A 24,003-nucleotide genomic window follows, 5' to 3' on the forward strand; every position below is an offset into this window, starting at 1 on the left:
TCACAGAGACCTTCTGGCCATGCCTCTGGGCAGACAGGCGCTATCCCTCAAAGGACTCAACGCATTACCCTCCAAATCGGCAGTCTAGGAACACGGAGGTTTCCCCAGAGGCCAGACCGACTAGCTGGGAGATGGAGGACTCGTGAGGGTTGAGCTGAGATGGAGAAGGGCAGTTAGAAGGCACAGCAGGGGTTGTTTCTAAGGAAGCGAAGAAAGAAGAGGGAAATGTGTTTGAGCATTGGTTTACATCCTGGACGGCTCTCTGCTCTATGGACTCTGCCCACCTTGCCCCTCCGACCCACTGGACATGCTTCCCTGAGTCTCAGCCGGCTGCTCCTCGCCATCTCACCATGTGAATGTCTCCTCTTCAGAGAGAGGTTCTTCTGAACACTCAGTGGAAAAAGCTACCCCCTCCAGTTCCTGTCTGTCACAGACCTGGAGGAAGCTCAGGTGATTTATTCCCTGCCCTCCCACGAGGGGCATGCCCCAAGAGCACAAGGACCGCCCATGCTGCACCCCTAGCCTAGCACACTGGGGTCACCTAGGGTTGGTGCGGGGTGAATATATAAGGCTTGCTCTGGGCTCTGGGGGATAGGTCGAGCACCTCGTTGCTCCCAAAGGGGGTCAGAGTCTGCTGCAGGGGGTCTGAAAACTACAGCCCCAGGGCATGACTCCAGCTCGCACCTGTTTTTATAGTTTTGAAAAATCAAGGTAAAATTCACATGACATAAAATTCACCATTTAACTGTTTTCAGTGAATCCAGAATTCATCATAGTGCAGTTACTTGATAAAAATGTACTGACTGCATTTCTCAGTACGTTAATCATAGAATTATCACATGACCCAGACTGTCTATGCCTAGGTGTGTACCCCCAAGGGACTGGAAACAGGTGTTCAAGGAAAAATTGTGTGTGTCAGTTGTTCTTAGCAGCATATCAATAGCCACAAGGTGGAGACAGCTCAAATGTCCTTCAACTGAAGAATGAATACACAGGCACATATCCGTGCAAAGCAATACTATTCAGTCCTGAAAAATAATGAAGTCCTGATACATGCTATAGCCCTGATGGCCTTTGAAAACACGCTAAGTGAATGAAGCCAGGCACAAAAGGCCACATAGTATATGAGTCCGTGTATACGAAATGTCCAGAATAGGTAAATCCAGAGATGGAGAGAGAGAGATGATTAGCGGCTGCCAGGGCCTGGGAGGAGACACTGTTTATGGTTGCAGAGGTTCCTTTAGGGATGATGAGGAGTGTTTGGAGCTAGATTGCCATGAGGGCTGCACAACGTGGTGAGTGTATGAAACGTCACTCATGGTAAATTTCATTTTATGTGTATTCTGCCACACCTTTAAAAAAAAATCCCACATAACCTTTGAGGGAATTCACAAATGAATTCTTTCTGCTCTCCACGTCCTTATCATCGGTAAGCTGTGGCTTGAGATTAGGGAGATGAACTTGAAACTTCCCATTCAACTCTGTGATTCTACAGTTGGCATTTCCAAACCCACCTGGGGAACTCGAACCAAGCCCCCACCCCGACCCGGCAGTGGACAAACCCTGTCCCCGCGGGACATACCTGTTGTCCACCTCTGGGTTACAGTAATGGCAGTAACACTGGGGAGGTGGAAGAAGAGGGGGAACCGGAAGCAGAAAGAAACGGGATAGGTGAGACAACTCTACCACTCTCCCTCCAGCCCTCCCCACGCCTCCTTTCTTCTTTCCTGCCTGCCTCCCTTTCCCCGCCCCGCGGTGGGGGGTGACATCCGTGATCCGGTTGATCTATTCAGCCTCCCCTCTTACTGCCCCATCCTCCAGCCAGTTCACTCCGTCCCAGTAAACAACACGGTGCCCTAACCTGGGGTTTCTCAACCTCAGCACCCCTGCCACTTTGACCCGGCTCAGCCTTCGTTGTGGGTGCTGTCCTATGGAAGCCACGTGCCCGGCCTCCACCCACCAGATGCCAGCGGCATCTCCTCCCCCAGACGTAACCACCAAATATGTCTGCAGGCACTGCTGAGTGTCCCCTGGGTGGCAAAGTCACCCTCATCGAAGAACCACTCATCTAAGCAAGGGCGCAAGGCTGGGGCTCATTGCCTCGGCCCTTCTGTATTCCCCGTCTCTCACCCCAAATCCCTTAGCACTGCTCCTTCTACAAGTGCAGCAAGGTGCTCCCCATCTTCACTGCCGTCCCGACATCCTGCCCACCCCTTGGATGCCCGGCTCCTCCTCCCCTTCCTCTGTGCTCCCCCCACCCCCTCCTCCCTCCATCTGTTCACCCCTCTCCTCCCCCACGAGGTGCCCAGCTCCTCCCTCCCTTCCTCCGTGCTCCCACTCTCTCTCCACCTTTAGGAACCCGGCTCCTCCTACCCAGTCTCCTTTATTGTAGGACACGAACAAGAAGGTGACCATCATGTAGGCACATCTCAGCCCATTCCATCTGGTTTTCTGCTTCAGCGGCTTCTTGGGGGTGGTGGCCGTTGGGAGGAACTTTACTGGGGAGATCCAAGTGGACACGACCAACATGAAGGCCTGCTGCTCCCTGTGTGGACATCCTGCCTTCCCCGAGACTCTGTCCACACAGATCTCCCTCTGAACCCCACACCCTCAATCCACCTGCTTCTGGGATTGAAATGTGGTCCATTGCTACTGGGTGCCCTCACCTCCCCTCTCCATCTGCAAGGCACCAGTCTCACATCTCCTTCTGATTGCCATTGCGCCAGCCTTCTACTCCACACTCCTCTTCCCCAGACCAGCTCCCACTGGGGGCCACAGAGATCTAACACCAGATCTGACCCTGTCATCTCCTCATTCCAGACCCCATCTGGGGCACAAGCCCAGTTTTACTTACTCAATATTCTTTCCCTCTTCTTTTCACATTTTAAATTTTAAAGAAAGTATTACATTACATTTTAATACTAAATACAAAAAACCCCTAATACTAATAAGATATTTTTTAAAAAGGAGATGACACTTGAAAATCCCCAGAGTGGAGGAACCCACGTGAGTCATGGATGTTAAATTAAATCCAGCTTCTTTCAGGAACATAAGTAAAATTTAAATCATTTCTTTTAAATGTCTCTGATAATCATGAGAGGAATTTAAGTCATCTTCCCCAAAATGGTTGAAGATAGTCCCCTTTTAACCAACCATTGTGCCCTCAGGAAACCCCATTGTATTAAACATCATTTTGAAATATAAACAATTTCCTCAATTTCACGTTATAAGCTACCCTGTGAGGAACACCCTGCTCCTGCATCTCATATCAGTTTTGAATTTGAAAGCTCCCAGGTTAAGAACTATTCTTTGCACAATAAACTCTCCCTTAGTACTATTTTACTGATCTTGTGGTTTTAGCTAGGCTGTTTCTGCGTTTTTGACACATATAACTCACCTCACTAAACAGGCCCTCCAGTCAAAAACCAGAACATTACCATTGTAAAGGGGGAAAAGAAAAAAGAAGCTCCTTGTTGAAATTTCAGAAAGGCAGACCCCCTCCTCTTTTCTTAGAGAATTTACTTTGTGGTTGTAATGCCTTTCTCTGTCCCTTCATTGCTGTTCAGTTGCTGAGTTGTGTCCGACTCTTTGTGACCCCATGGTCTGCATTACACCAGGCTTCCTTGTCCTTCACCATCTCCCAGAGTTTGCTCAAACTCTAGTCCATCGAGTCGGTGATGCCACCCAACCGTCCCATCCTGTGCCATCCCCTTCTCCTCCTGCCCTCCATCTTTCCCAGGATCAGGGTCTTTTCCAATGAGTCTTCGCATCAGGTGGCCAGAGTACTGGAGCTTCAGCTTCAGCATCAGTCCTTCCGATGAACATTCAGGATTGATTTCCTTTAGGATGGACTCGTTTGATCTCCTTGCAGTCCAAGGGACTCTCAAGAATCTTCTCCAGCACAATTTGAAAGAATCAAGTATTCGGCATCTTTAGCTGTCCCTTTGAAATGTATGCAAATCTTTTTTTAAGAATTATTTATTTGACAGTGCTGGGATCAATTTCAATGTCCTTCTTCACCTCTAGGAACCTTTTTAGACCTCAGCGATCAACAGAAGAAGCGACTGAGAAAAACCAAGACGTTTCCCAGTCACACCTCATTGTGCTCGGCCTCCTTGGTACCCGTGGGCAGTACACGGGGGCGAGGTGGTCTATAGGCTTTGGCTGCCCCTCAGGAGGACATCCTCTCAGGTTCTGAAACCCTGACCTTGGGCACCTGAAATTGTGTCTCCTTAAGGCTTTGTCTTAACACAGACCAAGGGAACTCGCAGGCCTGTCGATGGGAACAGGCGTGATGCCATGCACCTACCTTCTTCCTTGCAGTCGCTTGATTCTTCTAAAACGAGGAAGAGAGAGAGGCAAAGAAGGAAGGGAAGGAAGGAAGAGGAGGGGGGAAAAGGAAGAAAGGAAATCATCAACAAATTCTGAAATGAACACAAACCGTAAAGAGCGGTTCTGGGCGCCCCAGATAAGGAGCGCCGAGAACGCACCCGGCCACCCACAGTCCCTGGTCTCAGGGACTGCGCGGCCTCGTGGCCTGTCCACCCGCTGTCCCCTCTGCCACGAACACCCTTCACCCACAAGTGCTCATGACTGGCTCCCTCACCTCCTCCAAGTCTTTGTCAAAGTCACTTTCCCTGATCACCTTTTAAAAACGCATCCCTCTCTCCTACCCTGCCTTCGCATCTCCCTTCCTCTGTGATCTGCACAGGGCTTAGCATCCAACAGGCTTCTAACCCACTACTTCTCTATTTATTCGCATTCTTCCTCTTCTCCTCAGCTCTATTTGGACGCAGATTTCTGAACTGTTCCCTACTGTATCCCTAACGTCTAGAACAGGACTGAACACAGAGCAGCTAATATTAATTAGTATCTGTCGTTGGATGAACAAAAAAAAGACACTCATCATGTTCAGATGATGATGATAAAGAGGGTAAGATTTCAATTAAAAACTGAAAAAGAAATTTAAAACAAAACCCAAGAATGTAAGGTTTGATGCCATTTAAAGACTCTTCCAACATTAAAAAAGAAAAGCGGATAAGCCAATTAGCATGGTCACTACTTACCATTCAGCACCTGGAGGCTCAGCAAGCCTGTGGAGACAATGAAGACATGGAATTGCCAAAGGCAGCCTAAGTGCCCTTAGACCAACAACGTGCAGCTAACTCCCGCCAAGCTGCCTCTCCTGTCTTCTCACTGCTTCTCCCTCGGGACGTTCATATTGCCTTAAAACTATCTGCCTGTCCCCTCATCAGTCTGCGTGGGGTTTATCTAGAGGTACAAGCACGTGAGGTTCACTGCCCTGCACGGTCCTATCCCGTACGGAGAGTTAAAAAGAACATTCTTCCCGGGCTTCCTTGGTGGCTCAGTGGTAAAGAATCCGCCTGCTAATGTGGCAGAGACCCGAGATCCCCGGTCCAGGAAGATCCCACATGCCTTGGAGCACCTAAGCACCACCACTGTGCAGCCTGTGTTCGGAAGCCCGGGAACCACAGCTACTGAGCCATGCCCTGGAGTTCCTGCTCCACAACACGAGAACACCACCTCAAGCAGAAGCCCAAGACCACCTCTAGAGAGTCGCCTCCACTCCCCTCAATTAGCGAAAGCCACGCATAGCCATGAAGACCCAGCACAGCTACAAATAAATCTTTTTTTAAAAAAGAATTTTCTTTTCCCAAACAAACTTCCTATGCCAAAATCTCGGGGCACGCATGGAGTGAGATTATTTACCGAGGATCTCTGATGTCATCCATCCAGAGGAAAATGTGGTCCCGGAGGTAGGACAGTGTTCAGGGTTGCAGACAAAGTCCAGAGCGTTGAGTCCAAGGGGCCGTGAGAGATAAACCATAGAAGGAAAAAAAAAAAAGAAAAAAAGTCATAAGATCAGAAGATGCGGACACCGGGAGCAAACGAGAACAGAGCCCAGGCAGACGGTGCTGAGCCGCGAAGGGGAGATGGTTGGGAGCCCCACCATGTGGGTTAGAGCAGAGATGTAGTGGCTGAAGGGTTCTCCTGGTGGCTCAGCCGTAGAGAATCCGCCTACCAATGCAGGAGACTCGGGTTCTATCCCTGCGTCAGGAAAGATCCCCTGGGGAAGGGAATGGCAGCCCCCTCCAGCGCTCTTGCCTGGAGGATCCCATGAACAGAGGGGCCTGGCGGGCTACAGTCCATGGGGTCGCAAAGAGTCGGACGCGACTGAACGACTAAACAACAGCCAGTGGCTTAAGGAGCTGGCGCTGGATCAGAGTCAGGCTGGAAAGGCATCCCCTACGCCTGCTCCACATATTTGCCCGTCCCCATGTTGTAGGCAGCTTAGACACTTCGGATGAATAATGCCTACCTGGACCGGGAAACGCAACAAAATATATTAAACGTGCCTGGCGCCCAGGAAGCCCTGAATGGATTTTCCTTACAGTCATCACCATCATTGTAAGAACGTTGCCCATATCCCTGATTTGACCAGGAGCTTGGGTCCCATAAACACCCCCCTTTTAGAAAGTGAAAGTCATACAGCCATTTTTTTCCAGTCCCCGGATTAATAAAAAAAAGAAAGAAAGATTCTGTGATCGGTGAGGCTGTGTCTGGGAAGGGACCTCGTCACAGAGATAAGAAAGGGAACAAGACAGACGCGGGGACAATGTGAAAAAAGAAACTCACGTTTCAGGACTGCCGAGGTGCCGGCGGTGGGGAGGAGAAATTCCAGCGGGAGCCGTTGGGCACCAACAGAAAAGGGAGAGGATGAGAAGTGTGACTGGCTTCTTCCCGGCTCATCCCACCCTGCTGGTCCTCCAGAGACACCCTCCCATTGCGGTGGGATGCCGGGGCCCCCAGATCTCATGGGCTGGCGGGGGGCCAGGGTGGGGACTCTGCCTGCTTCCACTACACTCGCCTCCTTTGGAGCCCTGTTTATCCTGGTGGACAGACTCCCCAGACACCCGTTTCCCTCGAGCGCTGGTCCCCCAGAGATGAGGAAGCTCCTCCGAAGAAGACCCCCCCGACCCACTTTTGTCTCCTCTCTCTCCTGAGAGGCCAGGAGGAGGGAGCAAACAGGGAGCCGAGGCTCCGAGCTCCTCCTCATTCAGCGTCCTCTCGGCAAAAACACGCAACTCAGCACATCCCCGCGTGCTGGGGCTGGCGTCCTCGGCTTCTGATGAAATCTGGAGGCCTTGATGGCCGTGCGCTCACACACACAGTCATGCACACAGCCTCAGACCCACCCCAGCAAACCACAAACTCTGGGGCTTATCCGTGCGGTCTCAAGGCGCTTGTGGACCCCGGTGGGTCAGTCTGAGCCCCCTTCAGGGTCAAGAGTGACAGATGGAGACCCTGTTAGCAGAGGGTCTCTCTCAACCCGGGTCCCCAGGTGAGAACGATCCAAAGATTCCCTTCTCTTTCTTGTTTACTTCTTGGTGTCAGCGTCTGAAAACACCCGAATTGCCAGAGAAAAGGAAGAATAACTCACTTTTTACTGGAAGGTGCAGCAGGACCAGAAATGAGGGGGTCAACATGGAAAAAAGAGAGCAAAAGAGTAGGATCAAATACACACCACCCCCCACCAGCACATTCCTTTGTTCACCATTAAACATTCTTAAAGTTATCTGTAAGCTTTTATTGTGAGCTAACTATAGACTCACAAAAACACTGCCAAAAGAGCACCAGAGGGCGTTGCCCTTTCCTCCTCCAGGGGATCTTCCCAACCCGGGGACTGAACCCGCATCCCCTGCATTGGCAGGCGGGTTCTTGACCACTGAGCCACCAGGGAAGCCTCAGTGTGGGGAGCCATGCCTTAAAACTGGGGTTCCATCCGGCACAGAGTGCCACGTGAGGATTCAGTGGTAGCATAGAGGTAGATGCTCCAGGGTTCTCTTCCACCCCTTCCCATTAGCAAAAATTGCATCCATCAGCCACAGAAGGGAGCTCTCTTATGCTTCAGGAGTAGTGGTGCGGCCCGTGTGTGTTAGACAGGCTTCAAGGTCATGGGTGTGACAGGTGGACAAGAGTCTGCCCTGGAGGCGCAATAGAGATGGGAGATAGAGGTGCTTCGCCAGCTCGCCTGACCTGGGGGCATACGTCCGTCTTCCTTAGAATGTGTCCCCCGCTCTCTAGCCAGAGAATGGCCCACTTTCTCTCCCAAGAACCAGCAAACTGTTTCTTCTGGAAGGTAGGCCCTTTTTGGTGCAATTTATACACCAAAGGAAAGCAATATCCCTGAGACCCGGGGCTGTGCCAGAGCTGGCTTGCAAGAGATGGTTGTTAAATCTGCAAAAGTTTTGCAGGCCACTGCCAAGCCTAATTAGTGGCTTCGGATCACCCCAGAGCTAAAGCATTTACACCACAGAAATCGGCAGTCCTTGCAAACCAGGGCTCCCCTGCAGACCCTCTCCCCACAGAAATGGCTGTGAAATGTTACAAGCACAGCCTGACTGCACCCTATCTGTAGCAGTTTTGCTTTTGACCCCAAGACAATATGAAATGCCAGGGCCTGCACCAACGCTCCCCGCCTCCCCCGCTGTTTTTTTCCATTGCAGCTTGTTTTGTTTGGTTTTCGGCTACACTGGGGGACATGCAGGGTCTTAGTTCCCCAAGCAGGGCTGAAACCCAATGCAGAGTTCTAACCCCTGGAGCACCGGGGAATCCCCCTCCCCTGAATTTTTAATGAGGAAATCCCAGGGACAGAGGAGCCTGGTGGCTGCAGTCCACAGGGGTCACAAAACAGTCTGACAGGATGGAGCAACTGAACAACAAGCTGTGATTCCGGAGAGGGTTACGGGGATGTCATCTCAAGGACACAGACTCGGAATTGAAAAAGCACTTACTTTCTTCCTCTGTCCTGTCTGGAGGCGAGGGTGCAAGCAGCCAGGTTCCCACGGAGGTGCAGAGGGAAGACAGAGATGAGCGTCAAGACACCGGGACATAAGGACACGGCAAAACGAGACTCCCTGACCAGTCAGAGGAGACAGAGGCAACGCGCCATTGGCCAGGAGGCGGGTGGAGGCGCGGTCCTTCTCTCTCTCTAACTAGCACTGGTGGAGCCTCTGGTGTGTGCAAGGCGTGCAGGCTACACAGAAAGCGAGCCGGACAAGCGTCTTACTCTCAGGGAACGCGAGCATGCGGAGGCCAGGGAGGCGGCCGCGAGAGTCAGAAACCCATCCGGGGCAGGGCCAGGGTTTCTGGGCACGGCCGGAACCTGCTCTGGGGGGCGGCGTTTGCTGACCTGGTGGGGGTGCCAGGGAAGGCGTCTTGGAGGAACTGTCACTTCACCGGGGTTAGCCGGTGAAGACCTTTGAAGGGGAGAGAGGAGAGAGAGAGAGAGAGAGAGAGAGACGCGCTCCCGGTGGTGGGACAGTCCTGGGTGGGGAGGAGCCTGGAGCTTCGGAAGGATGGAGAGAGACCCGCCGAGGGGACCCGGCAGGAGAAGATGACCGGGGGGACAAGAGCGTCCAGAGTTAGATGATGCCCGGCCCTGTGGATCATTTTAAAGACCTCGGGCTTCATCCTAAGAACCATGGGTGATCAGGGGAAGACTTGGACCCAGCTCTTGGGCAACTTACCCCATCTCTCTAGGGCTTGGTTTTCTCATAAAAGTGCAATTATAATGGGATGGCCAATCGTCCTGGTTGGCCCAGGACTTGAAGGGGTTCACTGGGTAAGAGAGTTCTAAGGTAAAACGAGGCATGTCCTGGGCGCACTCTGGATTCTAATGGGATCCACCCGTCTCAGAGGGGTGATGAGGCTTAAAAGAAATGATCGAAGCAGAGTCCTGAAACATACTGGCTTTTTCCAAGATGCTCCATGAAATTTTCTTAAAGAATTTTTTTTTTTCTGGATGTGGATCATTTTTAAAATTGTGGAATTTGTTACGATATTGTCTTATGTTTTGGCTTTTTGGCCTGGAGGCCTTTGAGACCTTAGGTCCTTGACCAGGGATGGAACCCACGCCCCCTGCATTGGAAGGCGATGTCTTGCTAACCACTGGACCACCAGGGGAGTCCTGCATGAAATTTCTGTTAGTGACCACTTTGCCTCTGATGCTCCGCCTCTCTCTGGCTCTCAGTTTTCGTGTCTGTACAGACGGTTTCCGGCCTGTGAGCCACGACTATGGCATCTATAGCCGCTGTTTAGTTGCTAAGTCGTGTCCGACTCTTTGGTGACCCCATGGCCTGCAGCCTGCCAGGCTCCTCTGTCCGTGGGGTTCTCCAGGCAAGAATCCTGGAGCGGGTTGCCGTGCCCTCCTCCAGGGGATCTTCCTGACCCAGGGATCGAAGCTGGGTCTCCCACATTGGCAGGCGGATTCTTTACCACTGAGCCACCAGGGAAGCCCTGACTATGTGGCTTTATCCACACTCAACTCTGGATCTGAGGTTATTTTGCCTCGTAATGTCTATCTGACGTTGATCTTTGCCTTATAGCCGTGCTGTATGTTGACTAAGAAGCACATTTCACTGTTTATGAGGTCTGGCTGTTTTCCAAGGAGGGAGGTCTTAGCCCATAAAGCTCTGATATTTCTGGATGGAGAGGATTCTTCGAGGGTAGGCGTTAGGGAGTCCTGTATTATTCAGCTTGTGAGGAGACGGTCTTGGAACTCCACAGCAGGGTGGGAAGAAGGGAAACGGGAGATGAGAAGAGAGAGAGGGAGCAGAGATGGGAGAAGACCATCGGCTCGGGGCTCTGGCTGTTCTGCACGCTCTTGTTACTCGTAGGTCTCAGCCAATTTCTCACGGGAACCAGGGAAGGAGGGTTCTGCTTCTAGGTTGATGGGGACACAGAGAAAGCACAGAGCTCTTCAGGAACCCCAGGGGACAGAAGTGAGAAACTGTTGTCTTTGAAGGAGCAGAAGCAGTGATGAGGGCTATGGACTCCAGAACCCCTGGACAAATGGGGTGCTGGGAGCTGGGCCCACTTTAACCAGCTCCCCAATACCTGAGTTTTTCATAGATTTTATTATAACATCATATATTTTTTATAACATATAGAAAGTTATATTTTATTATAACATTAAGAAGCACCCCTTATAGCATGGATTACTAGCCCTACTCTATGGGAGCAGAGAACAGACTTGCCCCAGGGTCCCATATGCTGGTAAAGAACAGAGCTGGCTTGAAAGGCCAGGCGTATCCACCCTGGAAGTCCAGTCCACGTTTCCGTCTGCCTGGAGCTCCAGATCCAGGCGAGTCCTCTGCACTGGGACGGGAACCCCTGGGGACGGCTGGAAAGGTCTCAGGTGGACACAGATTCACTGTCACTCCTTTGGAGTCACATGGTGGGAACATGTAAGCTAATATCAAATTCACTTTACAATTCTCTTTCTTCTAAAAAGTCTCAAAACGATGCTAACTTGTCCAGAACCTCTCTCTAATGCTCTCTGGTCTTCCTTTCCGCTGAAGAGAGAACTGTCTTCAGACAAAGACCCTCAGCAGTCATCAATATCGTTATAATTAATACTTATTTCCATTGTTTAATTATGTCTACTTTTGAAGTTATCCTCTTGGAACATTCTTTGGCATTGCCCTTCTTTGGGATTGGAATGAAAACTGACCTTTTCCAGTCCTATGGCCACTGCTGAATTTTTCAAATTTTCTGGCACATTGAGTGCAGCACTTTAACAGCATCATCTTTTATTACTTTAAATAGCTCAGCTGGAATTCCAACATCTCCACTAGCTTTTTTCATAGTAATGCTTCCTAAGACCCACTTGACTACACACTCCAGGATGTCTGGCTCTAGGTGAGTGACCACACCATCGTGGTTATCTGGGTCATTAAGACTTTTTTTCGTACAGTTCTGTGTTTTCTTGCCTCCTCTTCTTAATCTCATCTGCTTTCTGTTAGGTCCTTGACATTTCCGTCCTTTACTGTGCCCATCCTTGCATGAAATGTTCCCTTGGTATCTTCAATTTTCTTGAAGAGATCTCTGTGGCTTAGTTGCTAAGTCGTGTCCGACTCTTGCAACCCCATGGACTGTAGCCCACCAGGTTCCTCTGTCCATGGAATTTTCTAGGCAAGAATACTGGAGTGGTTTGCCATTTCCTTCTCCTCTAGTCTTTCCCATTCTGTTGTTTTTCTCTATTTCTTTGCATTGCATCTTCTTAGAACAAATGTTACTGACTTTTCACTGACTAAAGGAATGGAAGGCTTTCTTTGCAAGTTTATCTATTTAAGTTTTTAAATAAAGGAAGTCCTTTTAAAGTGGAGTCCTTTACAGGAAAATATAAACGATAGCATTGGACTGGATAGTAGTAGATATAGCAGGAACTCCTGTTGGGCTTCAGCCTCTCTACCTTTGAACGTGGGGACAAATTTTTTCAGCCATCCCATTTTGAAAAATCAGAAAGCTAGATGCTTCCCCATGTTGCTGAAGGGGTGGGAAAATTAGCATTCTGTAGGTGGTTTATGGAACTGTAAGTTTGTTAAACTTCTGTCCAAATTTAAAAGGCCTCTGCTCTTTGACCCAGTCATTTGAGTCTTGACCTCAAAAAGTTGAAGATATACGTGTCTAAGCGTATTTTTTGTAAGAATACACAGGAGACTAGTAGCAGTGGCTGTTCCAAGACAGTAGAACTGGGAATAGGATAGAGGGGAAGATTTTGACTCTCATTTTATGTTCCTACAACTTTTCTCATGTGCATATATCTTTTATAACTTAAAAAAACCTACCACATGATATTTCTCATGCAAAATTCTAGTGCTCTCATTCCACACTAATAAAACTTTCCATTACCTTAAAACTCTAAGAGACAAAATGTGATCAGATACTGTCTGAATGGTTCTTCCGAAATAAACAAAGAAAACATAAATAAACAAAACACTGAATTTAAATAAATAACTAGAAACACAAAACTCCGTAAATCTGCATTACTTTATAGACAAGAGAAGAGGAGAAAAGACAGAATTCCCACACTTACCATCTGCCGACAGCCTGCTCATCATACCTGGAGAAGAAGACACAGCGAAAGACGTGCAAATGCAATGGAAGGAAATATACCTAATTAGTGGATTTCCCCAGTTCAACGGATTTAAGAAGCTCTCTTCTTTGGAAAGTATGGCTATGAGAGCTCGGGCGTGACTTAGGGTTTCCTCATCACTCCCATCATCCCTTTTCTCAGCCCCATCACCACTAGCAGACATCAGTGTCTCTAATCTAATTTCTGGGATCTGTGTGTGTGTGTGTTTTCCATCAGTCTCTGAGTTCCTTAAGAGTGAGCATACATGATCCATCTTTGGGTTTCTGTCACCCAAGCATGGCTCCAGACATATGTCAAATGCCCCAAAAATCTTGCTCAGAGTTTCCCCTCAAAGTTCACAGTTGGAGGACATCTTGAATGTGGCGAGGTATTTACCTACGATTCCTGAGAGCGGTCGATCCAGAGTCGGCATGGCGGTGGAGGATACAGACGTGGTACAGAGCGGTGGGACCAGAGGCCACGGAGAGGAAGCCGTGAGGAGAGAACCAAAAGTAAGATCAGATGCCGGGAGCTGGGACAGGCTTGGAAACAGAGCCCACCGTGGGCGCAGGGGGCAGCTAGGTGAGATTATTGAGAATGGCTTTGTGTTTGATTTCAGGGAGATTTACGTGAGTGGGGGGGGCGGGGGACACATTCATGGGCCATTCTTCAGCCAGATAGGAAAGAGAGAAAGAAACTATTCTTCACTGACTCTAGGAAAAAGCCCAATGCTCTTTCCTTCTACTGATTTCACACCAACCCTCTAAGGTTAGAGAATTGTCCTCATGTTGTCAATGAGAATAGCTGAAGCTCCGAGATATTGTATTAATTTTTGAAGCCCCACACAATGGATGAATGAAAGCGCAAAAATTCAAACTCAGATCTCTCCAACTTCCTCTATAAAGTTCTATTTCCTCACCCACAAGGTGAGAATATTAATATCCATTGCAGGGTTGGGGTTAAGTTGTCTATATACTGATAATAATAACAAGCTTGCATAGAGATGATTGCATGTATGTTCATGGCGAGGGGCATGGAGGCAGAAAAAGGAAGAATTATGTGTGCTAAGTCACTTCAGTCATGTCCAACTCTTGGTGACCCCATGGACTGTAGCCCACCAGGCTCCTCTGTCCATGGGATTCTCCAGACAAGAATACTGGAGTGGGTTGCCGTGTCCTCCTCCACAGATCTCAGATAGACCTGAATTTAGCTCTACAACCAAATGGCTTTCCTTTAGTCACAAGAGGACCACAGAAATGTGCTCAATTTCTGATCAACTAGTTTTTACGGGAGGAGAGAGAGATGCACTATTTTCTTTTCATCAAGATATCCAGTCCCGACTTTTAATGTCTCTAGATTAGAAGCTGGGCTATGGACAGTCACAAGAAGAAAGATCCTTGAAAGGCAGGCAAAAATTACCCCATCAGCCAAGGGCGATCAGAGCCCAAAGCGCGAGAGAGGGAACAAGAATGTTACCTTTCAGCACTGTTGTCCGTGCAGACAGCAGGAAGGAGTGGATCAAAGGCAGCCGGTGGGGATCAGAGAGAAGGTGAAATGCGTTAATTCGTCCTTTATGCCCCATTGCATCCCCCGGGTCTCAGGACAGGATGGGGCCCCAGAATGAAAAGCTGTGCCTCGTTCTAAGAACCAGAGACATCTTTGTGTGTGCTCAGTCATTCAGTCATGTCCGACTCTGCGACCCCATGGACTGTAGCCTGCCAGGCCCCTCTGTCCATGAGATTCCCCAGGCAAGAAGACTGGAGTGGGTTGCCATCTCCTTCTCCAGGGGATCTTCCCGACCCAGGGATCGAACCCAAGTCTTTCTTTACCCCTGAGCCATCAGGGAAGCCCATAGGCCTCATTGCTGCTGCCGCTGCTAAGTCACTTCAGTCGTGTCCGACTCTGTGCGACCCCATAGACGGCAGCTCACCAGGCCCCGCCGTCCCTGGGATTCTCCAGGCAAGAACACTGGAGTGGGTTGCCATTTCCTTCTCCAATGCATGAAAGTGAAAAGTGAAAGTGAAGTCACTCAGTCGTGTCCAACTCTTAGCGACACCATGGACTGCAGCCCACCAGGCCCCTCCGTCCATGGGATTTTCCAGGCAAGAGTACTGGAGTGGGGTGCCACTGCCTTCTTGAGACACATTTATCCCAGGGGTCAAGAAACCCTGAGATACCATGATCTGGGGCATCCAACCACCCACCCCCCTTACACCTGAGTCTCCAGAGGGTGGCAGATGAGGGTCTCCATAACAACCAGTAGTCAGAGACCAGGATGGTTAATACTTGGCAAGGAGGGAGCCGTGGCCAGTCTGCACCCTATTTCTCTCATCTACAACCCACCAATGAATCCACACAATGCAGTCCAGTCCGGTTGTACGTGTTAGTGCACAAGGTCCTACTGAAAATCCGATCGCAGCTATGCAGTCCATATTCCCAGGAAACTACCGAGATTCTCACACCCAGGTTTGCACAAGATTACAGAGGCTGGTCGACCTCCCCGCAGTCCATCTGGTTGGCCCCGGGGATCTGCAGGCTCTGAGTTTGGAGCCACGCTGAGATGGAGAGCATCCTGTGAGCGGCCCAGGTTGAAGGTGACAGACAGCCAACCCCCTGTGCCCTGTGCCCTTCCTCCTCCGGTTGAAGGGCTCCCTAGTTACATAGTCAGAAGATCAGACTTACATTTGACTGGAAAAGGACAACAGGACCAGGAGTCAGGGGATCAACATGGAAGATAAAAGCAAGAGAGAAGTTTGAATTAACAGTAATTTATCCACCTCAGATGATTTCCGCATGCACGCCTTTCTTCCTTCAGTTGAAAGTGAAAGTCGCTCAGTCGTGTCTGACTCTTTGCAACCCCCTGGACTATACAGTCCATGGAATTCTCCAGGCCAGAATACTGGGGTGGGTAGCCTTTCCCTTCTCCAGGGGTTCTTGCCAACCCAGGGATCGAACCCAGGTCTCCCGCATTGCACGCGGATTCTTTACCAGCTTAGGCACCAAGGAAGCCCAGGATAAGATGGGGCCCAGGATGAGAAGCCCTGTCTTGTTCTAAGAGCCACTCTGTGTGTGTGGTCAGCCGGTTTTCACAGGGGGAGGGGTTTCACGAGAGGCTGTTTGTGCGTAGTTTGTCTTGTATCATTAGACAAAGATCAAACGGCCTGGTTACACTCTTGGTAAGGATGTTGAGAGCTCTACTTCTTTTTTTTAAACTTTTAATTTTGTTTTGGGGTACAGCCAGTTAACCACGTAGTGATAGTTTCAGGTAGCAGTGAAGGGCTCAGGCATGCATACACGTGCCCACTCTCTCCCAAGCCCCGCTCCCGTCCAGGCTGCACGTGACACTGAGAAGACTTCCCTGTGCTCCGCAGCAGGTCCTTGTTTGTTGCGCATTTTAAATACAGCCTTGTGTCCATGTTCATCCAAACTCCCTAACTGTCCCTCCCCCTCATTCTTCCCCCAGCAGCCATAAGTTCGGAGGACCCATCTTTAGCATTACAGTTTTATAAATGAATCCTACAGATAGATTTTATTTATATGTGTGTGTGTGTGTGTGTGTGTGAGAATATAACTCTAGTGGAAATATTCAAACCGTTCTTTCTTTTTGATGAGAGCTCTCCATTCACCCACTGAGCCTGTCTTCCCCAGACAAAAGGATGGATGAACAGCCCTTTGGGCAGCAGGCATCACTAGAAAACAGAGATGTCGATGGCTTGCTTTTACTAACAATGCCCTGGCCCCCAAGACAAAGCCCACTTTGCTCTAGAATCCCCAGAGGGGTCTTAAAATCTACACAAATCTGAGAGGAACTGGCTATGGGAGTACAGACTTGGGATGTCCACAGTTCTTACTTTTTTCTTCAGTTGCAACTGGAGGTGAAAGTGTTAGGCCATCCGGATCCCAGCAGGAACAGGAAGAAGGGAGCAGGGCGCAGGGAGAGAATTCAGCGTTAGACTCAGATCAATGCAGTGCCCAAGGAGCCCAGAGCTGAAAGTGTCACTGGAGACGCACTAACCCATCCAGTCTATCGGTAAAGCTACTTAAGTCGACTCATCCTTCTAGCCATCCATTATCCATCTGTCCATCCATTTACTTGTTCACCATCCATTGATTTATTCATCTAACCATCATCCTTTCATCATCCATCCATACTGCCATTCATTCATCATCCATCCATCCTTCCTTCCACCCATTCACCCATTCACCATCCATCCTTCCTTCCATCCATCCACCCATTCATGCACTCACCCATTCACCGTCCATCCATCCATCTTTCCATCCATCCACACATTCACCCATTCACCATCCATCCATCCATCCATCATCCACCCATTCACCATCCATCCATCCTTTCATCCATCCATCCACCCATTCACTATCCATCTATTCTTTTATCCACCCACCCAACCATTCATCATCCATCAATTTATCCATCTAGCCATCATCCACCTGTCATCCATCCATTATCCATGCATCATCCATCCATCCAACATTCACCAGCCACTGGTCTGTGCTCATGCTGGGGGCACAGGTGAATTAGACTCAATTCCTGCTCTGTAGGTATTTGAGACACTGGTGGGGAGAGAGATGCTGGTACAGGAGAAAATAAGAGATCACAAACCCTGCTCTCATGGAACCTGTGACCCATGGAGATCTTGCACATATTACAGGCCCTTCACACTTAGCATATCCAAAAGAGAACTTGTGGCCACCACCCTTCTACCCATCAAAAGATAAGCTGTTACTTTTTGTTGATAAAATAAATATCCATGCATTCATATTGATACAATTACTTGAATAAATAAATAGAGCAGAAGCATTGAGTCTTCCTTACAGAAGCGTTCCAACTGATACATGTAGCAGGAATAAGAGAAATAGAAAATCACGATCATGCAAATACTACAACAATCAGTTTGGCAGATGAGATCCACAGATGGATGCTGCAATTCGTGGGGGGAAAGTCTGAGGAGGACTAGAATATCTGTGAAGTTCCCAGTGATCTCAGCCAGATTATCTATTAATTACAAAGGGGAAAATAGCAGCTGGTCAGTGGTCAAACCTAACATCATGGGTAATAAGACACTTCGCCAACACATCATCTCTGATGAAGCGTGTAGAGGACAGGTTAGCACCACTTCTGCGGGGCGATCACTCCCACCCCCGTCACAGATTGTGAGTGCTCAGTCGTGTCCCGCTCGTTGCGACCCCACGGACTGTAGCCCACCAGGCTCCTCTGTCCACGTGATTTCCCAGGCAAGAATACTGGAGTGGGTTGCCATTTCCTCCTCCAGGGGAATCTTCTCGACCCAGGCTTTGAACCTGAGTTTCTGGAGTCTCCAGAAACTCCAGTTTGGAGGGTGGATTCTTTTTACTACCTTGCCGCCTTGGGAGTTGGTGATCTAACCGGGGTTCAGATACAAGTCTATGTGTCTCCAAGGGCAGGAGCCATGATTCCCAGGACTCACCCACCCCTCCATCTCCACCAAGGGAAAGGGGAAGTGGGAATTTCTAAACAGGGAGCGGGAAGGAACCTGGACTTGGACCCGAGGAGGCTCACTGAGGCCAGCCACCGGGCCCCCGCCCGTGGTAAGAAGAAACAGAGGAGGGGGAGATGGCAGGAGGAGCTGGGCTTACCTTCCCGGGGGATGCAGGCGTCTGCCAGTCCCAGGAAAAGTAGAATCAGCAGGAACATCTTCAGAGAGGGCCCTGACTTGTGGACAGTGGGCTGGGGGGCCGGGGTGGACGAGCTCCTTCCAGGACCAACGGGACTCTGGTCACTCGCTGTTCTCCCAGATTCCCAGGGCGAAGCTAACTGCCCACACACACCCTCCAGCCGCCCGGAGGCTGCAGCTGTCCAGTCTGTGCCCACGACACCAGGGGCTGACACACAGCCTGCTTCTTCCCACCGGCGTCCGCTTATTCATCTTTTTATTTTTTTTTAAGTTACCTGGAAAAGAGTTAAGTGCATCAGATACTTTTCAAATTTATTTATTTATTTATTTATTTAGCAAGCTCTGGGAGTTGGTGATGGACAGGGAAGCCTGGCGTGCTGCAGTCCATGGGGGTTGCAAAGAGTCGGACAGGGCCAAGTTAACTGAACTGAACTGATTTAGCTGTCCGGGGTCTTAGTTGTGGCATGTGGGATCTAGTTCCCCGAGCAGGGATCGAACTTGAGTCCCCGACACTGGGAGCTTGGAGTCTTAGCCACTGGGCCACCAACAAAGTCCCTGCTTATCTATCCTAAAACAACATTTTAGAATAATTTTACGCTGAGCCTGATCCTTGTCATCCTATGACTCCCATCTCCTGTTTGTATGGGACCTGTGACCTACAAGTGGCTTTAAAAAATATTCTGAGGGCTTCCCTGGTGGGTGGCTCACTGGTGAAGAATATGCCTGCCAATGCAGGAGACACAGGTTCATTCCCTGTGTTGGGAAGATCCCCTGGAGAAGGAAATGGCAACCCACTCCAGTATTTTTGCCTGGAAAGTCCATGGACAGAGGAGCCTGGTGGGCTACAGTCCATGGAGTCTCAAAAAGTCAGACACAACTTAGCGACTGAACAACAACAGTGAATGATCTGTTACCCGTACATCTCTTAAGAAGTGATTTTGGGGAATTCCCTGGCCATCCAGTGGTCAGGACACTACACTTTCACTGCCGAGCCCAGGGGTTGGATCCCTGGTCAGGAACTAAGATCTGGAGCTAAGCCAGGAACTAAGATCTCACAGGTCACACGGCAGGGGAAAAAAAGTCAAAAAAAGAAAAAAAGATTATTTCATGCATGAAGTATTCAAAGTCCTTTACTTTCACGCACAGTATATTGATCATGTCTCCAAGCCTTCAACTATTTGACAACCACTGCTTTGTAAGCATAAGTTTTTTAAAAATTGTGTTTTGGCCAAAGGGCTTTCAGGATGGACCTGGAGATTGTCATCCTGAGTGAAGTAATTTAGACAGAGAAAGACAAACATCACACAATGTCACTTACACATGGAATCTTAAAAAAAATGAATTTATCTACAAAATAGAAATGGAATCACAGTTGTAAAAAACAAACGTATGGTTACCAGACAGGAAGGGAGGAGGAATAAATTCAGAGATTGGGACTGACATATACACAAAAGTGTCAGTCACTGAGTCGTGACGAAAAGAACCCTGGAGTGGGTAGCCCTTCCCTTCTCCAAGGGGGTCTTCCCAACCCAGACCTCCCACATTGCAGGTGAATTCTTTACCATCTGAGCACCCAGGGAAGAGTCCTCATAATATTTCTTACTTCTGCAAAACCACAAATCAAGTACAAAAAAAAACTAGAAAAAGGTATTCTGAACATTTATTGTTGTTTACTTAGAGTTGCTTACTTAATTTCTAGTAGAAATGGCTCCTAACAGAAAAGGAGGGGTCGACTGCCCCAAACTGCACCCCCGTGACTCCCTAAGGGTGGCAGAGCTCTGCAAACGTGCCAGAGGCTCGCGGAGTCCCCCACATTTAGGAAGATGTGGCCGTGGTGGGCGGGAAGATCCAGGGTGGAAGACGGCCAGGTCTCCAGGCGTCTGAGGCCAGTGGGCGTCTGGTTTCTGCACAGCTTTGATCTGGAGGCACTGGAGGGACTCTGAAGTTCACGTCCCAGGAGCAAGTGTTCCGTAACCTCCCCGTAAATTCTCTCGAGGACATGGGGGTCAGCCCCAGCTGCCCCGCTGGCCCCGATGAGTCACCCCGTGCTGGAGTCACCATCTCACTGCCCCGAATGTCTCCGTTGCTGCCCCCTTCCTTCACTCCCTGATTGCCGTGGCCTCCGGCAGTATCCTGGGTGCCCTCCTCTGTTTAGTCCTTCCTGCAGACCTCACCCAGACACGGGGCTCTCTGCCCCCTACCCTCTCCACTACCTGGGGCTCATGAACTCCCCTGCAGACACTGGTCAAGCCCGCTGTCTACTCCAGACCCCAGAACCAAGCCACCCATGGGTTCCCCTGGTTGGCTCCCTGGATGTCCTTCCCACCGGCCTGCTCGCGGACCACTGAAAATGGGCTGTCTTTGATTTTCTTTTTTCAGTTGTGAAAATAAGATAACAGGTTTGCAGGAGACTTGAGAAATACAAAACAAAGTCACATATTGTCCCGCTATATAATTTTTTGCTTTTTGTCTTTCTCTTTTTAAAATTATGAAAATATGATAATACAGTTACATGAGATTTGGAAAATACAGAACAAAGTTACATATAGTTCCACTACTTGTTACAATTGTTTGTTTTAAGTAGATAAATTAAGATGTTTTTTAAGTCGGAGTTTCAATGTCAAACTCTCAGAAATGAGTAGAATGAATGTACAGAGAAGTGGACTATAGTGGACTTGAAAACCATGATGAACCAATTCGACATATTTAAGATTTATACAATTTTCACACAGCAGGAAGATACAAACTCCATTCAAGTTAGACTGTAAACCAGGAGACACTGGCTCACATCCAGGGACACAAGAGCAGGTGCAGAAATTTCATGGTCTAAAGATACTGAAATCATACGTAGTATGTTCTCTTATTACTGTGGAATTATGTTAGAAATCAATATCAAGATGTTTGGAAAAAACCCACTTATTTCCAAGCGAATTGTGCCATTTACCAAGATAGATCTTTGACTTTGCCATTGAAAGCCTCGATAAAGTTAGGAGACTGGGACTGGTGGGATGGCAGATGAAGAAGAGGATCCCACCTTTGAGGAAGAAAGTGAAGAAATTGGAGGAGGTGCAGAAGGTGGACAGGGTAAAAGAAAGAGACTTTTTTCTAAAGAATTACGGTGTATGATGTATGGGTTTGGAGATGACCAGAATCCTTATACTGAATCAGTAGATATTCTTGAAGACCTTGTCATAGAGTTCATCACTGAAATGACTCATAAGGCAATGTCAATTGGAAGACAAGGTCGGGTACAAGTTGAAGATATCGTCTTCTTGATTCGAAAGGACCCAAGAAAGTTTGCTAGGGTTAAAGACTTGCTTACTATGAATGAAGAATTGAAACGCGCTAGAAAAGCATTTGATGAAGCAAACTATGGATCTTGACACCTTTTGTACTTTCTGAAGCTTCATTATCTTCTGGGGAAACCATACTTCATAACTATATTTTCCACAGTAAGGCCCTGCCTAATACCTAACCATGTGAATGAAAAATGGAGAACCACAAAGTTTTCAGGCTTTATTTTCACGTTTTCAATTTTAGAGTGATATATGAGCCTTTAATTGCCTGCCATTATATTACCCTACTTGAATTACATATTAGATTTTAATGACTACATGTAAGTCAAAGTACCTTTGGTTTGCAAACCATTCAGTTTCTTCTGACTCTTGACCATCTCAATGATGAATTAATATTTGTGTACTTGTGCCATTGTAGGTTGTACTGTAGCTGTTTAATATGTGAAATCTAAATGGCACCTTTGACTTTGTTTTTTTTTTTTTTTCCATTTATTTTTATTAGTTGGAGGCTAATTACTTTACATCATTACAGTAGTTTTTGTTATACATTGAAATGAATTAGCCATGGATTTACATGTATTCCCCATCCCAGTCCCCCCTCCCACCTCCCTCTCCACCCGATCCCTCTGGGTCTTCCCAGTGCACCAGGCCCGAGCACTTGTCTCATGCACCCAACCTGGGCTGGTGATCTGTTTCACCCTAGATAATATACATGTTTCGATGCTGTTCTCTTGAAACATCCCACCCTCGCCTTCTCCCAGAGTCCACAAGTCTGTTGTATACATCTGAGTCTCTTTTTCTGTTTCGCATATAGGGTTATCGTTACCATCTTTCTAAAGTCCATATATATGTGTTAGTATACTGTAATGGTCTTTATCTTTCTGGCTTACTTCGCTCTGTATAATGGGCTCCAGTTTCACCCATCTCATTAGAACTGATTCAAATGAATTCTTTTTAATGGCTGAGTAATATTCCATGGTGTATATGTACCACAGCTTCCTCATCCATTCGTCTGCTGATGGGCATCTGGGTTGCTTCCATGTCCTGGCTATTATAAACAGTGCTGTGATGAACATTGGAGTGCACGTGTCTCTTTCAGATCTGGTTTCCTTGGTGTGTATGCCCGGCACCTTTGACTTTGATAGCTAAGATGTGTTTCATGTATTTCTAAAGCTTTTAGACCACAGTAGTGTAAGTTATTAAAAGATGGTGAACTGGTTTGTGTTTCTTTTAAAGAGGAAATGATATTAGAAAATACAGCCTTTTGTAGGAGTGTTTATTTGTCTTAAGATAATTTGTTTTAATATTCTTCTTTAGATAACAAGAGTGATTTAATTTTCTAACAAGAGTGATTTAATTTTCTATTTTTTCAGAAACTAAGAATTTCCTATGAATGGTTCTGTGTTGGAAGACATACTGGACATAAAAATCTTTGGGGTTTATAATACACTGTTTGTCAGGTTTTATTTTTTTTTTTTTCCATTTATTTTTATTAGTTGGAGGCTAATTACTTTACAACATTGCAGTGGTTTTTGTCATACATTGACATGAATCAGCCATGTTTGTCAGGTTTTAAAAGAACTCATTTCCCCAGGTCAGATTAAAACTTCTGAAAGTGCTTTCAGTAGCAGGAATGGCATTGCTGAAAAAGTTGATGGCAGATAAGCATTTGGGGTAGTGTTTTATTAACATATTTGTTAGTATTTATTTATTGTGAAAATGTATACTTGACTAAAACCATGTGTGGCTATGGAAACCACTTTTGTAGTTCAGGATATACAAGTTTTGTGTGTATTTAGCTTATTGTATTAGTCTTGCATTTAGCTAAAAGGATTAAAGTTGCATTTAAAGGGATCACTGGATATTACTCTTTGTGAAACTGAATGTTTTGTGTGTTGCTTATAAGCATTATCTATGAATCAGTACTTAGGAAGATTTCACTTTCTTAACCTATCAATATAGAGAATAAAGTATAAAAAATTAAAAAGAAAAAAAAAAGAAGTTAGGAGACTGGAAAACCGCAGAGGGCAGCTGCAGAGGAGAAAGCACTGAGATGAGAAATTAATATCAAAATGAGAAGTTAATATCAAAGACA

The 24,003-nt window shown here is 47.8% G+C and overlaps 2 protein-coding genes across 2 annotated transcripts; one reads left to right on the top strand and one right to left on the bottom strand.

Moving 5' to 3' along the window:
- Positions 1–19,534, bottom strand: EDDM13 (epididymal protein 13). Its single transcript, XM_070451557.1, has 8 exons — positions 19,527–19,534; positions 18,575–18,690; positions 16,792–16,809; positions 5,067–5,141; positions 4,310–4,336; positions 2,374–2,498; positions 1,583–1,620; positions 1–25 (listed from the first exon to the last, which is right to left on the bottom strand). The coding sequence occupies exons 1-8, from the start codon at positions 19,532–19,534 to the stop codon at positions 1–3; spliced, it is 432 nt and encodes a 143-aa protein (XP_070307658.1).
- Positions 19,535–21,615: 2,081 nt separating this feature from the next.
- LOC139029995 (transcription initiation factor TFIID subunit 13) lies at positions 21,616–22,117 on the top strand. Its single transcript, XM_070451730.1, has one exon. The coding sequence runs from the start codon at positions 21,621–21,623 to the stop codon at positions 21,993–21,995; it is 375 nt and encodes a 124-aa protein (XP_070307831.1). The 5' UTR covers positions 21,616–21,620; the 3' UTR covers positions 21,996–22,117.
- The last annotated feature ends 1,886 nt before the right edge of the window (positions 22,118–24,003 follow it).

This window comes from Odocoileus virginianus, chromosome 20 (genome assembly GCF_023699985.2).
Source record: "Odocoileus virginianus isolate 20LAN1187 ecotype Illinois chromosome 20, Ovbor_1.2, whole genome shotgun sequence".
NCBI classification, from domain to species: Eukaryota; Metazoa; Chordata; class Mammalia; order Artiodactyla; family Cervidae; genus Odocoileus; species Odocoileus virginianus.

Excerpts from the sequence above, each read along its gene's own strand:
- EDDM13 (XM_070451557.1), bottom strand. Across the intron at positions 2,499-4,309 it reads AAGCGACTGCAAGGAAGAAG|TAAAGTTCCTCCCAACGGCC; the intron begins GTAGGTGCATGG and ends GGATCTCCCCAG. Across the intron at positions 1,621-2,373 it reads CCTACAATAAAGGAGACTGG|TGTTACTGCCATTACTGTAA; the intron begins GTAGGAGGAGCC and ends CCACCTCCCCAG.
- LOC139029995 (XM_070451730.1), top strand. The coding sequence starts at position 21,621 with ATGGCAGATGAAGAAGAGGATCCCACCTTTGAGGAAGAAAGTGAAGAA.